At 50.0% G+C, this 15029-nt stretch overlaps 1 protein-coding gene and 1 pseudogene across 1 annotated transcript in view; both read right to left on the bottom strand.

Annotated features, from left to right (window-relative positions):
• Positions 1 to 9551, bottom strand: part of LOC142839471 (intraflagellar transport protein 172 homolog) — a 36051-nt gene extending 26500 nt beyond the window's left edge. The window contains exons 1-14 of the mRNA XM_075955607.1: positions 9402 to 9551; positions 8077 to 8220; positions 7782 to 7894; positions 7389 to 7428; positions 7074 to 7139; positions 6854 to 6903; positions 6650 to 6737; positions 5479 to 5637; positions 4374 to 4509; positions 3851 to 3946; positions 2486 to 2646; positions 2123 to 2176; positions 1834 to 1941; positions 1600 to 1685 (exon numbers count right to left, since the gene is read on the bottom strand). Of these exons, the coding sequence (XP_075811722.1) occupies positions 5617 to 5637; positions 6650 to 6737; positions 6854 to 6903; positions 7074 to 7139; positions 7389 to 7428; positions 7782 to 7894; positions 8077 to 8220; positions 9402 to 9440 (561 nt within the window). The 5' untranslated portion in view covers positions 9441 to 9551 and the 3' untranslated portion in view covers positions 1600 to 1685; positions 1834 to 1941; positions 2123 to 2176; ... (2 more) ...; positions 4374 to 4509; positions 5479 to 5616. The remainder of the gene's footprint in view (positions 1 to 1599; positions 1686 to 1833; positions 1942 to 2122; positions 2177 to 2485; positions 2647 to 3850; positions 3947 to 4373; positions 4510 to 5478; positions 5638 to 6649; positions 6738 to 6853; positions 6904 to 7073; positions 7140 to 7388; positions 7429 to 7781; positions 7895 to 8076; positions 8221 to 9401) is intronic.
• A 2211-nt stretch (positions 9552 to 11762) lies between these two features.
• On the bottom strand, positions 11763 to 14059 carry LOC142839370 (fibronectin type III domain-containing protein 4-like; annotated as a pseudogene).
• Positions 14060 to 15029: the final 970 nt, after the last annotated feature.

Raw genomic sequence — 15029 nt, 5'->3', positions numbered from 1 at the left:
ACAAAGAGGCCACTTGACTTTCACAATGCATAAGGGATGAGAAACTGGAAGTCACAGAAGAGAAATCCAAGTGAACAATAAGTAAGTGAAACGGCATTGCACACACACCTTGCATTTTAAGTCCTGGAGAGGATGTGGAAGAATAGGAACTCTGACTGGGAGAGGAACGGACATTGATCGTCCTCTTTGGAGAGCAATGGGAGACACTTAGTCAGGCTGAATGCACAGCTGCTCCTATGATTCAGCAATTCTGCTCTATGCATGGACCTCAGCAAGTAGCAGTAATGTGATTAAAACCACACCAAACAAGAAACCCCCCAAACAACTAGGGGTTGAAGAACTGGCTCAGTGGTTAAAAGTACTGACTGTTCTTACAGAGGACCCAGGTTCAATCCCCAGCACCCACATGGCAGCTCACACCCACCAAGTTCTAGGGATCCCACTGCCCTCTTTTGGCCTCCAAAGGCATAAGGTATGCACATGGTACACAGCCATACATGCAGGCAAAATATCCATTCAACTAAAATAAACCTTTAAAAAATTAATACTCAGCAGGCTGTGGCAGCACACACCTTTCGTCCCAGCACATGGGAGGCAGAGGCAGGTGGATCTCTCTGATTTCGAGGCCAGCCTGGGCTACAGAGTGAGTTCCAGGTCAGCCTGGGTTACACAGAGAAACCCTGTCTCAAATAAAATAAAACCAAACCAAACAATGAAAAAAAAACCAAAACAAACAAACAAGCAAACAAACAAACAAAAAACCACTCTCTAAATGCTCATGAGTAAGAGATGAGGTAAAAAACTAAATGTAAATGCAACAAAAAGTTCTGATTTAACAGCACTAGGCGTGGATAAGCAAGCATTAACAATAGGTCATGACTCTCAGCAGCTGGACTTTATTAACAATTATGTGGCAGGGAAGGATGAGTGCTTCCATCTGACATAGGTGCTGTCTTCGTTCACTGTGTGGGTTAAGACACTAAGAAAGACGAAGTAACTTTGGTAAGCTCACAGAGCAGTAAGTACGGACAGGGTAGCTGACGCCAGTCCCATCCTTACAGACATACTATGTGGCATGCTCGTCTCTACACCTTCTGCACGATCCTAAGCTAGTCTTAGTTCTTCCTTCCATGCTTGGAACATTTGGTGACAGAAATCATAAAGTGGAGATTGTGAAATGCAAATTACATTTCTATTGTTACTAGTTACTAATAATAAGGGTTACTAATAACATAAATATAAAAAATACAGTCTTTCCAGTTCTAAAGAGTCTAGGATTTGATGATGTCTAAACAGGAAAATCCCTAAATTTGCGGATAATTCTTCTCTACTGTTCACAACTTGCTGTCCATAAGATATATGATGAGAGAACATGGTAATTCTATGGACAGGCCTTCTGACAGGCCTGAGCATGAATGTATCCATAGCCAGACACTTCATAAAGGCATACCCACAGAGGCTTAAACATTTGCTCTAACACTGTAAAAATGAGGTTACATACTTACCTAGTGCCTTTCAGGTTCATCACTGAATATGCTCATGATACACAAGTGCAATGCAGGTATCGGTGTCAGTATTAAAGTTATAAGAGCATCTTACCTATAGCAATAGTCTTAATATCAACAAGATAAGCCAGTTTCTTATTATCTTCCATTCCTCGCTGGCACCTCTCATTGATACGGATGCTGAAACATGAAACAACAAGGTAAGGTAAAATGGGCTTAGCTAGGGTCTTCTGGAGGGTTCTGAAATAGCACATGGGTCAACATTTTTAGCCTGATCTGGGGACACACACTTTAGAAGTCCCATTCTGGATTTCCAGGGTTCAGTTACCTGATGAGGTGAGGGTTCATGAATTCAGTGTGTACAGAACCCAAGGAGTTCTCCCATATTCCCATATTCCACCAGGGTAAGCTCTCCAGCATTGAAGATCATGCACACCTGGGGAAGAATGGAGGCGGTGTGGAGAGAAGTGGGGGAAGGGGCACTGTAGTAGACTCTCCCTGTCTTTTCCTGTTTCATCCCCACCCTTTACCTGCAGTCTTCCTATCCCTCGCCTCTCGCCCCTCTGACTAGAAGCTCCCGCTTACTGAAATGGGGGCAGGGAATCGCGGCTACTCACATTCTCATTTTCAAAGAAATATTTTTCATTGCCACCAGATCCCTGCCAGGCTATCTGCAAAGTGAGGAGAAAACATCATAGACAATGTAGACAATCACCCAAGACAAGGCTGGAGGATGTCAGTGGCAAGGAAGAGAGATGGTATTCAGGGAGGTTTTGATGTTACACAAAAGGTGCGCTGTATCAGACTCTTGCCCTGATCCTCATATTTCCAAGAGAAACCAGTCTGACTGTGGAAGTTTATATTCCAGGAAATAATATCAGAATGGTATCCTATGGGGAATCTTACTTCTTAGGGCCCGCATCTTCAGAATTAGCAAGCCAAGACATCCCATTACCCACCCTTCCTCTCCCGGTTCCTACCTCACTGAGGCGATTGGTGTTCAAGTCTCCGAGCAGCAGCGTGTCCGATGTGTGAGCCACCAAGTACCGTTCCTTCCCCAGATCTTCACCTCTTCTACCTCATAGCCATAGTGGGACTTGAGCACCACCCTGGTCCCTGAAGACAGGGTCTTCACTATCACCTGGGAAGGGACCAGTCCAACCCATCAGGCTTTCCCAGAGCAGGAGAAGAGTGAAGGTGCTCTGGTCCCTCACGCAACTCCAGGATACCTTGTTTCTCCCTAAGCCTGGGATGCTGTTGCTAAGGACAACACTTGCACCCACACAGGGGTTTGCTACCTAGGAAATACTTCCCCATGGCCTGGGCTGTCCATGGCCATTCGATTCTGAGAGCTCTACTCAGTAACACTAATCACTCACTTTATTCCCGCACTTTTAGTACAAAGCTCTTTACCTATGAAGACAGAATACTATATCATTGTTACTGTTATATAATTATGAACCAATTATTATCGTTATTATATCATCATGTGCCTAAGATGACCTCCAACTGGCCATCCTCCTAAATGCTAAGATTTTCTTTCTTTTTCTTCCTCTTCTACTTTTTTTCTTTTTTGAGACATGTAGCCCTGGTTGGCCTGGAACTTGCTATATAGACCAGGCTGGCCTCAAGCTCACTGGCCACATACCAGAGCACAATGTCTTTTTTACAAAGAATTTGAATTACATGTGTGGGTGTGTACAAAGGTGGGTGCAGGTGCCGGATGGCGGAAGAGGGTGTTGATCCCCAAGGCTGAAGACCCAGTGATTGTGAGACACTAACATGGCCCTGGGAACTGAACTTGTGTTCTCTGTAAGAAGAGTAAGAGCCGTATCTCTGGCCCTGGTGCGATGTCTTACAGATAAATTACCTTTGTACTCTCGGTTTTTAACAGATCTAACACAGTAGAGAAAGGATAGCGTTTCTGGAGAGACTGGAAAGATCCAGGAACAAACTGGTAATAAGAGCGAGGGAAGGGAAGTGGGAGAGTGAGACGCGTGTCTCTGGGACAACAGAGTCCTGCGCACTACAGTTCGCCTGTGATCATACACGTCCACAACTCTAGTGGGCGGCGCTGAGAACAGCTTCACACTGGGGAGATACAGGCACCAATCCCTGTATCTCTTGAGCCTGGTGTGTAAACCTTTGCTTGCGATGGGTTAGAACAACTACGTAGCAGGAGGGTTGCCAGAAGTTGCCCTGACACATTCAGTTCCCTACAATAGCTCTGCCAGAGGGAGGAAGGTTAAATTTGACACTGTGGCTGTGGCCAGCAGGTGGGGGAAATGTTACAAGGACAGATGAGCCATGAGAGGTCTCAGCATGCTAGACCATCAGCTGCTCACCTGGCTGGGTCCCACATACGTCAGCTCAAACTTGTTCTTGTAAATATTCCTTCGGAGGCAGCAGTCAAACTGTTCCACCCCACCACAGAGGGTGCCCTGAGAGAGAGGGGGACAGCATGGAAGGAGATGCACGGCGCGCTGGCCAAGGACGGTATCTGGATATACCCCAAGACCTCAGACCTCAGTGTCACAATCTAGACACAAGTGGCCAGCAAAAGGGTGGGCAGGTTCTGAACATATCAGAAAAAAAGTGGCAATCCCAGGACTTACAGGGATCACATGTGGGTTGGACAATGAGGGGAAATCAGGCTGTCCTGGACAAGCGTGTCCCTCAGGGCCTCCTGGAAAGTGTAAGTTTCCCTTTCCTGCCTTTAACAGTAGATTTTTTTTAGGTTGAAGTCACAAGGCATCTGGAGTTCTCTTGTGTCAGAGTAGAGCGACTCCCTTGGCATAGGGAGTAGTTTCTATTTTACTGTAGTTTGGAGACAATCACCAGTACAGAAAGGGGCTCCTAACAACACACCTCACAGAGCCGGGAGCCGTCCCGCTTCCACGCCAAGGCTGTGATGGTGTATAAGTTGGCAATCTCCTTGGGCTTGGGCTTGGGCTTGGCCTCTTCCCAGATGCTTCTTCGAGGACTCCAGTTGAACACCCGGAGTCTAGAAGGGTAAAAAGTGAAAATAGACCAGTGCTGATAGGGAAGCATCTCACTCTACCAGAAAGGGAAGCAAACACAAAAGGGCAGACCAGCGAGGGGAAAAGGTGCGGGGAGTTGAGGGAGTAGGGTGAAAGGAGCAGGTAGAAGATGGATGCCAGGTGTGGCGGTACACGCCTGTAATGCCAACAGGTGAGAGGCAGAGGCAGGAGGATCACTGTAAGTTTGAGGCCAGCCTGGTCTGCCCAGTGAGTTACAGGCTAGCTGGGGCCACAGAATGAGACCCTGTCTCAAAAACCAACAACAACACAAAAGCCAGAAGTAGAGACAGCAGGACAGCAGGACAAGTGAGACAAACGGACGGCCAGGAGAGGGAAGAGGAAGAAACAGAGTGTAGGAGTCAAAGAAGGATGGAACCTAAGGAGACACGTGAGATTGGAAGGACATAAAGACAGACAAAGAGACCTGACCCTAGCTGCTTGGCTGTTTCTTTATTCATTCATCAAATGGCGGCTACATTACAGACCATGCCTGTTCAGGCACTGGCGATGAAGATGGCTACTCAGCCTTCTTCTCAAACTAGAACACAGTGGCACAGTGGGGACAAGGCAGGACACGGGGAACGTGATGGCCTCTGCTGTGGAGTCCAGGCTGAGGCAGCACAGTGCATCCTGAAGCAGACAACAATCTGAGAATCTCTTTCAACAGACACTGCTTCTGTCCAGGTTCCCGCTGCAGTTCAGAACTTGGCTAGGGCAGAGCTCACAGAGAGAGGTAGAAGATGCAACTGGGCCGGGAGGTGGTGGCACACGCCTTTAATCCCAGCACTCGGGAGGCAGAGGCAGGCGGATCTCTGTGAGTTTGAGGCAACCTGGTCTACAAGAGCAAGTTCCAGGACAGGAACCAAAAGCTACAGAGAAACCCTGTCTCGAAAATCAAAAAACAAAAAGATGCAACTGGCCGGGGGACCTACCTGTCTTAGCTTCCTAGCACGACAGACTGGCCTCCAGGACTTGCTGCAGCTGTGGTGAATTCACGCTCCTGAGGGTCACGGCTGTAGTCGAAAGTCTGTAGCACGTGGCCTTCCTTTCCATAGGCCACAATCCTCCGATCACAGCCTGCTGCCACGATGCTGTTGGTTGCCCAAGCCAAGGCATACGGTGGGCATGGGTGGTTAACCAACTTCCCCCGGGACAGAATATTTCAATTGTTCATTGAGAATGCTAGGCTAGCAGCTGATCCACACACTCCTGACCATCCCACCCCGGAGAGAAAGCGAGCCTTCCTGCCAGCATTTCCCACATCAACACGCCCGAATTCTGAAGGCTTCACAGCCTGTCTCTGTATCATGAGCACACACATGCCATGTGTACACGGGCCGTCTACTCACAGTGGTGTGTTGAGACCTCTGGTACGTACTAGTAAAGCCACCCAAAGAGAGACGACACACAGTAACCAACACTGTCTAGGTCCAAGAGAGTACATGGCTTCAAGAAGGGCTAAATTGAATTATGTGGGTAACTCACAATGTAAACGATTCCACAGTACTAAATTATACAGAGCAAAACAGCAAAGTTTCCCTGTATGTCTATCTTTCTTTTTCCAAGAAAATAGTTAATTCTTTAACATCTTATTTATTTGTGTGTGTTTTTGTGTGCACATTTGCATATGTGCACACATGGTTGAAGGGCAGAGGATGACTTGCGGAAGTCACTTCTGTCCTTGCATGGCAAGGGTCCTGTCAGGTTTGGCACTGGGCACCTTTACTTGCTGAGGTATCTTGATGGGCTGTTAACTTTTTTCTCCTATGCATTTGGATGTATATACATTACATAAACATGTATGTATATATATATATATACATATACATACATTTGTGTATATGTATGTATTTACATAAATGGAAAAATTTTTCACTTTTTGTCCCCTTTAGAGTCTTTATTTCCCTTCTTTCAAGGTCCCTTCCGCCCACTCCTCCCTATAAATAGTGAGTTCTAGCCTCCTGAACACCAGTCTCCGTGATGGCACCAAACGCTTCTCTCCAAGATTGCCCTTTTCCAGTGATGGTGCTTAAACCTGCAGCTTCCCCGGGAGGGCTCCTGGAATGTCCACCCCACCCCAGAGTGAGTGTGCGCCCTTCATACCTGTGACTCTCCGGAGCCTTCATCATCGAAGAAATACCTGACGATGGTGCCGTCTGCGTGACCTGAGAGGATGCCTTTCCCAGAGCAACTGAAGGGCAGAGGCAGAGAGGTGGGCACAGAGGGAGGGAGTTCCGCCCCGTGACAGTCCCCTTTCCATCAAATGCAGCTTTGTCCTGACAGTCCCAGTCTACTTCTGTTACTCACTTGGTTGTCAGCGCCACCACATACGAGTCCGTCCCATAGATGGTAGATGACTTCAGGCACGGAGAAAAAGAAATAAAAATGCAAAATGACAAAATTAGTCCTCATGCATTTTTCTCAAGTATGCACTTGAGCTCCAGGGGAAAGATGAGCCATATTGCCCGGCACCCCAGGACACTATCCCCCCCTAATACCTGACCTGTGTCTCCCTCTCCTCCGTTACCTTGCCTTCAGCCAGTCCGAAGACAATAATGTACTCTGCAGGCCACTGTAGACAGGTGACAGCACTCTGTATGAGAAGGGGTGAAAGGGTGACCCGCCTGTGTGGACTGGCACACTCAGAACAACCGCCACCCACCACACACCGTCATTCTAGTCCTCTCCAGGGGGAAAAGGCAGGCAGGGGACACAACAAGGCTCTCAAGCAGGTGACAACACCATCCTTTAGCAGGTCAAGTCGGGGTCAGACATTGAAAAAGGCAACTCCTGGTTACATTTACAAGGAGGGAAGCAGGTGCGGCTCATCTCTGAACTTTACCGTCTGGATGAACTTGTTACAGATGACCTTCTTGTCACCCCTGTCAGACAAAAGGCAAGGAAGCAACCTTAAAAATCACTTCCCAGTGAACTGCCCGACATGGCCCTCTGTGGGAGGTCTGATGGAGAAGTGAGTGGGTCCCCAAGGAGCCCTGGAGCTATGCCAATGACACAGCATATCACTGGCTCTTGGGACCTTCTGCTGGCTTACACTCATCCCTCCAGGGATGGGACTGCAGGACAGGTGGGGCAGGCAGAGGTGGACACAATAGAATCAGGCTCTAGAGAGTCCCTGCCTTCCACACCTGATTTCATCGTTATCCCAGCGAGGTATTTCCCATGCCCAACTCTTCTTTAGTGGCCACAACCCGCCTAACCCCCATCCTGTCCTCACCAATCTTCTCCAATCTTGTAGACAAAGATGATGTTGTCAGTCTGTCCAATGGCAATTTTAGTGGAATCAGGAGAGAAAGCCATGCCCTTTACCATGTAGTTCTTCCTGTTATCCTAGGAGTAAAAACAAAGATAATGAGTAGAAATGAAGGAGAAAAGAAAACACACACATTTCCCAAGAGACCAGAAAGTTTATAGTGAGAAATAGAGTAGACCATTGCCCATGTCTACGGCTAGAAGGCAGATCACACAGCTTTCTCGGATAACGTGTTGGAGCACATGCGAGTCCTCTCCACCTTCATGTCAGCTGGCTTGGTGGAGAACTTGTCTCTCCGCTCCCCATGCTCATCGTACAGCAATACCACTCGGTCCACTGTGCAGACAGCAAATTTAGCGTTGTTCTGGGACGAGGCCATACAAGTCACCTTCGCAGCTCCACCCTGCAGAGGCAAAGGGGTACTGTAAACACGGCGCTGGTCTCCAGCACACAGAGCATCTCCAGGTCCATCAGTCTTTGTGTGCCTTTGTTCTACATCTACGTCACAGGTTTTCTCTCAAAACTAAACAAAATGAGACAAATTGCTCGGATACCTGAACTGTAAGAATAATAGTCTCCAGGGCCTCACGTGGCCCAGAGGGACCTCAGATTCACTGTACGGCAGGGATGACTTGAACTTCTGATCCTCCTGTCTCTACCTCCTGAGTGCTAGGATTCCAGGCGTACACCACCCTGTCTAGTTTATACCATGCCCGGGACAGGACTCAGGGCTTCACTCGAGACAAGCAAACACTGTACTACCAGGCCACATCTCCTTGTCCCCTAATGTGTTTTTCTGGGAGTCAGGCTTAGTGGTAAGTGCCTTTATCCACTGAACCATCTCACTGGCCCAATTTTTCTTTTCTTTTTTCAAGATAGTCTCATGCAGCCCAGGCTGGCCTTGAATTGTCTATATAGCCAAGAATGCACTCCTGACCCTCTTGTCTTCACTTCCTAATTGCTGGGATTCCGGCCTTTGGCGCCACCAAACCCTGTTTATAGTGTGTGTGTGTGTGTGTGTGTGTGTGTTGAACTTCACTTAACTCTCTCCTAAGGTTCTTGGAGTTGCTCTCACTATGGCTTTTCTTTCCCAAATGACGAAGTTAATGACAGAAAGGCCACGTATGATGAGGGTTAAAGCCAGAGATACCATTTGGTCAAATCAGTGCTAAACCTGAACTCGGATCCTTTCACTCCCAAACCTATCCTTCATGTTTTTGGGCTCCTCTCCTAGAGCCCAGCCGCTTTTGAATCTGAGACACACTTTCACAATTCAAATGAAGCGTCAGCCTTGCGCTTATTTCATCCGGTGTAGATTTGTGCTCGTTGTCTAGATATGCCCCTCTCCCTCATAGCCTGTGACATAACTCGACCCCTAGAGCCTAAGCTTGGGGCCTGGCACTCAAATGCTGTATGCGGTGCCATCAAAGTTTGCGGTCTTTAGCAATTCATGTCGCCTTCTGAAAGATCTTTCACAATCTTCTGCACACAGCAGGCGCTCAACATTATAAACTTCTGTTACCCCACTTTTTTTTCTTTTGGAACGCCCGGTAGCTGGGGAATGGGAGTCACGCGATTCCTCACCTGAGGGCTCAGCAGGGTCCTCAGGTGCTTCAACTGCATGACACACGCAGGTCTCGGATGATCGTTGACCGTTGACCGTTGACCGAGACAACTCCCGCGGTTACCTGGACAACCCGCCAAGCAGCGACGGCGCCAGCCACTGACGCACAGGCAATGTGAGTGCGACACACGTACGTCATAAGGTCACGTAGTGGGTTCGTGACCGGGCAAACGGGCCGTGCGCAAGCGCAGTGAATCCTAGGGCGGGCACATAAGAGGAGGTCGTCGAAGTCTATCCTCGACCAATCCCGTACTTGCATGCAAACTCAACGCAAAGCCCCACCCGCAAGTCTTCGACTGTCCCCACCCTCCCCAGCCCCGCCCCTAGATCCTATATCTCTTTAACCCCAGCTTTTCTCATTGCTGTAACCGGCCAAGTGCGCTTTAGTTGCTTAAACTCTGGAGAAGCGCAAGGCAGGTGCTACGAGAGCGAAAGTTCGCAGAACTGCAGCCTCCGCTTTCCCCGCCAAAAGTTCTGTGACTTGCGCGAGGCCACTCAATACTGATAGGTACCAGTGAATGCTCAAGGATATACCTGTTTGAAGTGGCAGAGGTACAGTCCCATTTTACACAACAGGAGGGAGTCACACGCCAAAGTTGAAACAGCTAATAAACGGTGGAACCGGTATTCAACCCAGAGCTGATAACCTTTTAATTCCCGTGAGACGATTCAAGTCTTCTCAACTCGTTGAATCTTTGTTCAGCTTCTCTAACCTATAACACGGTCTCAGGAAATGATCGGGGTTTGGTAGCACTGGCTAGGGAAAGGCAAGGCACCCTGTTTGATCATTGGGTAAACGGTGAGTTCAAGGCTGCTTGCTGAAATCCAGATTCTTTATGGGTCAGTGCAGCAGACAGAGCTGGGCTGGCCTCCTAGCTTAGAGCTGCGTGACACCTGGGGTTGGGGCTTGACTAAGAAAAGATACTATTGTCTTTATTTTGTTTGATTGGAATGCTCTCAAGAATTTTTGTTCTAATTTTTTGCAGTGTATCAGACAGATTGACTGAAATTCAGAAAAGAAGGCCTTCTCTCTCTAAACGGTCCCAGGTTGGCAAGTCCTATACCTGCCCCCCCCCCAAAAGCATAGCATATGATCGATCTCCAGACCGAAGCTGGGTCCCAAAACCTTGCATGCACAGCGGTTGCCAATGGCAACGAATATTTCTCTCCCCACCACTACCTCCCTCTTGAAAAATTAAGAACAAGTAGAGGGCAGTTCCCATTTTTCACAGATAACACAAATAGGTCCCAGAACCCAGATTATAATTTTTTTCTATAGGGGCACCCAAACCCCTTTGTTTTATTTCTAGAATGCTCTGGATATGTTACAGAGTATAAATATAAACGCCTTTATGGATTACAATTATTAACGTTAAACAGAGACATAGATGAAAGAGAAAACGGAGAGGAGGCACTGGTGTGCACAGGGTGAGGATAAATGGCACCAAGGGACACATCCGTGATAGCTGCTCTTTGGCTAGCCCCCCCCCATGACCCTGCTCAGTCCTTCTGACCATTTTCCCAGAGGGAATGGTGGAGTTGAAAGAATGGGGAGGGGGTCGGTTATGTAACCCAGTGGTAGAGCATTTGCCTGGTATGCACAAGGTCCTGGACAAAGATAAAAGAAAGAAAATCTACTGGCCCTTTTATGGTGACATGGCCTGGTTTCCATTGGTGCAAAAACATCTGTGTCTTCTCGTTGCATCCCTCCCCCACAATTCAACAAAGCCAAAGAAAGGAGGCTTCTAGCTTCTGTACCCTTTCCTTGTCTTTTCTTCACCCGTCTTAGACGAAAACACGGACACAAACATCCTATAATGGGTCTGTTCCTTTAAGTTGGTGGTGGCGTGAGGGGCCCTTGGAGAGCTGAGAAGGTGTAGAGATGTCTTCAGCATACCATACAGTCAGTTCCGGTTTGTCCAAGAACCTTTATTGGAAAAATGTCCCAGGGGTGAGATCACCAGCAGTGGGAGGGGCTGCCAGGTGAGGGGGGAGCACCTGAGGCTCCATGGAAGACATTGGAGTAGTGCAGTGTGGCATCTGCTCGAGGCCCAGATGCTTGCTTCCTCTTCCTCCGTGGAAGAGGGCAGTACAGACAGAAACAGCCCTCTCTGAGGCCCAGAGGCAAGCTGTAGGGGCAGCTAGTGGATGCCAATGGTCCTGATGCAGGTGAGATGGGGCCCCCATTTGGGACCTATTGGGATAGGGTCGAATAAATGACTCCCCTGGACCTGGGGGATAGGAGATGTTCCATTTGATATCCACTCCCAGGTCCAGGGGTACAGATTCTAACAGACCTACCTTCTGGCCCTGCTCACAGTGGAAAGAGGATGGGTACCAGCCTGGGATTCTGGGAGTGCACAGCCTTGTGGGAGTCTCAGAGAGATCACCAACTTAGCTTCCCTGACCCCACCCCCCATTATCAGTGCATCTCTCTTCTGGTTCTGGTTCTTCAGTCACTCAGTTCACTCAAACGTCGATGGTGTTGATAGAAGGAGACTTTTTCTATGAGAGAAGATTACCCAAATCTCAAATTTCAGACAGGTAAAGGTGCTGCTCCCGCCTTCTGGACTCCTTCATCCCAGATATCCCATTCTCGCCCCACCCCCCTTTGCTGCCTATTCTGCTTTTCACTGAATATCCTGGGCACCCAGATTACCCTTCTCACACTCACTGGTCCCCACGTCACCTGTCTTGTCCCCACTGGCCTTCCCTGAGGACTCTGTTCAGGACCCTTCCCCTTCTCCTTGGGGTTGTTGTTGGAGTCGTTGTCCTTGATGATGTCATACTGATGGCAGAATAGCCCGATCGCAGCTGAAACACAACAATACCATCTGAGCCTTGATCTTGACCTCTCATTCACAGCCTTGAGGCTGTAACAGCCGCATGAGTTCTAGAAAATCCTGGAATCCCTGGGGCCCATACAACCGTCAACCCTGGCCTTGCAATAGCCTTCTCTCTTTCTCCCCAAACTTGTCCTGATTACCTCCCTCCACCAGCCATTCCCCCCCCCCACACTCCTTTCTCTCCTTTTTCTCCCAACGGGTAAACCTTCACCACTTCCCACTATCATGGACCCAAGTCCCTGGCTCCCCATCCGGTACTCACCAGCCCACATGAGCAACACCATCACGATGATGACCACTTCCCCGGTCTGCAATGGCCGCTCTCCATCCAGAGCCTTCACTGTGATGTCTCCTAAGGAGAGAACCATCCTCTGGGTTACAGAGGACCCACTGGACAGCTCTGTTGTGTACAGAAGGGGGATGCTGGGGGTTAGAGTCAGCGGGACCCATCATCGCCCTTCTTAGGAAGAAGCCCGTGGTGGGCAATGTTTAGATACCAGTGGGTGATCACAGAAATTGCTCATGCAGGCCATGGCAGGTGTGATGTGAGCTTGGGTGAAAGGAAGCAGGAAGCCCCCCCCCCCAAGGATTCATTAGCAGTGTCTCTGTAGCTGGTCCCCTGCCCACCTGTTTTGCTTTCTGTCCCTGGCAGTAGAACAAATTATATCATCTTTCTATTCATCTGAGCTAGAATGCTGTTAGCATTAAGCAAGTCAATGAGAGGTTAAAACTCGGTTCAAAAGCTGGAGACTCTTCTAACACAGGCTCTCACCTGGGCTGGAGCTGTTGGAGGGCAGCCTGTCAAAACCCTTGAGAGTATGGAAGTGCACACGGGGCCCAGGAGGACTCTCTCCCCGGAGGCCGATGCTCCTGACCTGCAAGGTGTAGTCACTGTCTTCAGCCAGGCCCCAAAGAGCACAGGCCCTAGTGGTGATGTTTACCTCCCTGCTTACATGCTGCCCAAAGGGCCTTTCTGTCGCTGCAAGAAGATGTAGAGAAAGGAGAACAACCTAGCCCCGGTCCCTGACCATGAGGCTTAACTCGGGATTCTGTAACATCCAAGCACTCCAAAGGAGTAATGTGCAGGGGTGTTCAGAGACCCAAGGGCACAGGTTGGGGAAACAGGGTGATTGGTACTTGCTGGGAAATGGAGTAGCCAATGACGATGTTGCCTTCTGGGACGTCCCAGGACACAGTGGCCGAGTTGGCTCTGAGATGAGTGACCGTCACATTCACAGGAGAGGGAGGTCGGTCTGGGGGTGCCAGGGTGTTGACAGGTTAAGAGGTTTCACTTCCACACTAGCTCTGACGGACCCCCACTGCGGGCGTCCTCTTCACTCACCTGCTCACACAAAGCCCAGGTCACAGCTGACCAGCAGGAGGACAGTGCGACTCAGATATGGGGAAAGAGGCATCAAAGAAGCCATGGTTTCCACCGAGTTTGCCGAGGGGCCAGGAGGCATCCGCTTAACATCCAGGCGGGGATCCTGGAAGAGGCAGGAGTAGTGGGGGTCAGGAGCTGCCCAGAACGCAAGCGGGATGCAGCAGCTCTCCCAGGCTTCCCACGGCCCATAGCCCATTTTCCCCGCGCCTTTCCCTCCTCCGCATAACCCTGGTGCCCACCCCAGCCCCCACCCGCGCAGTCGGATCAGCCTACACCCACCTGCCGGGTCCTCGTGGTCGGTCAGGCCTCGGGGGGTTGTTCGGTGCCCAGGGGGCGGCCCATCGCCGGACTGGCGCTGGTCCTACCCCATCCCGACGCGGGCCCGCCTAGGGGGCAGCGCCGGCCGAGCTGCGGGCAGAGAGGGCAGAGGCGGAGTGGCCGCGGCCCGCGGGTCTGCGGAGCCCCCAGCGTTCCCCAGGGCCGCGCGTAGTCTGTCTCGGAGCAGGGGGCGTTGCCGGCGAAGCCTGGCAGCTGGCCTGCGTCCCCAGTGCAGAGGACAGTGCGGCGGCCGAGGCTGGTCCCCTGCAGCGGGATGTGACCGTCCGGGCCAGCCAGCCGCCGCCTTCTGCAGAGCTGGCCCCACGCGCTCCGCTGCAGCCCGGCTGGGACTCGCGGGCCCGCCCCGCCCCGCTAGGGTTCTCGTCGCCATCATCCTGCCCCCCCCATTACCTACCCGCCAGCCTTGTTCTCTCGGGGCTCCTCCCACGACCCTCCCAATGGCGGCCTGCTGGGCCCCTATTCCTTCACCCTCCCGGCTCTAGTAGATGAACTGACTGGGGTACCCGGACAGGTGCAGATGCGAGGGTCTAGGGCACCTGAAAAAGCCCCTCCTTCCCGGCATGAAATTAGCCAAGTTGAGAGGAGGCATTCCATCTCCGAAAGCAGGAGGGGGCTGAGAGGAGAGGAGACAGAGTGGTGGAGATGATAATTGTTTTAACAATCTCTTGGAGACTGCGTCAGCCTTTAAGTCTCTTTCCCATTCATGATCTGATTGTATTCCATTCGCTTTCTCATTCATTCTTTCATTTTTTTCAGCAAATATTTACTGAGCATCTTCAATTTGCCTTCCTTTAGAAGAGCTGGAGATGATTTAAAAAAAATGCTGGGCATATAGGAACAATTAAAAAACAGACCTCTCTGTCTCTCTCTCTGTCTTTCTGTGTCTCTGTTTCTGTTTCTCTCTCGTGTGTGTGTGTGTGTGTGTGTGTGTGTGTGTGTGTGTGTGTGAGAGAGAGAGAGAGAGAGAGAGAGAGAGAAGTAATTCATTCGTTTTTAGAGAAATCCATTAACCTGCGCCT

This window comes from Microtus pennsylvanicus, chromosome 21 (genome assembly GCF_037038515.1).
Source record: "Microtus pennsylvanicus isolate mMicPen1 chromosome 21, mMicPen1.hap1, whole genome shotgun sequence".
Classification (NCBI taxonomy): Eukaryota; Metazoa; Chordata; class Mammalia; order Rodentia; family Cricetidae; genus Microtus; species Microtus pennsylvanicus.
This window is presented reverse-complemented; position numbering and strand designations above follow the sequence as displayed.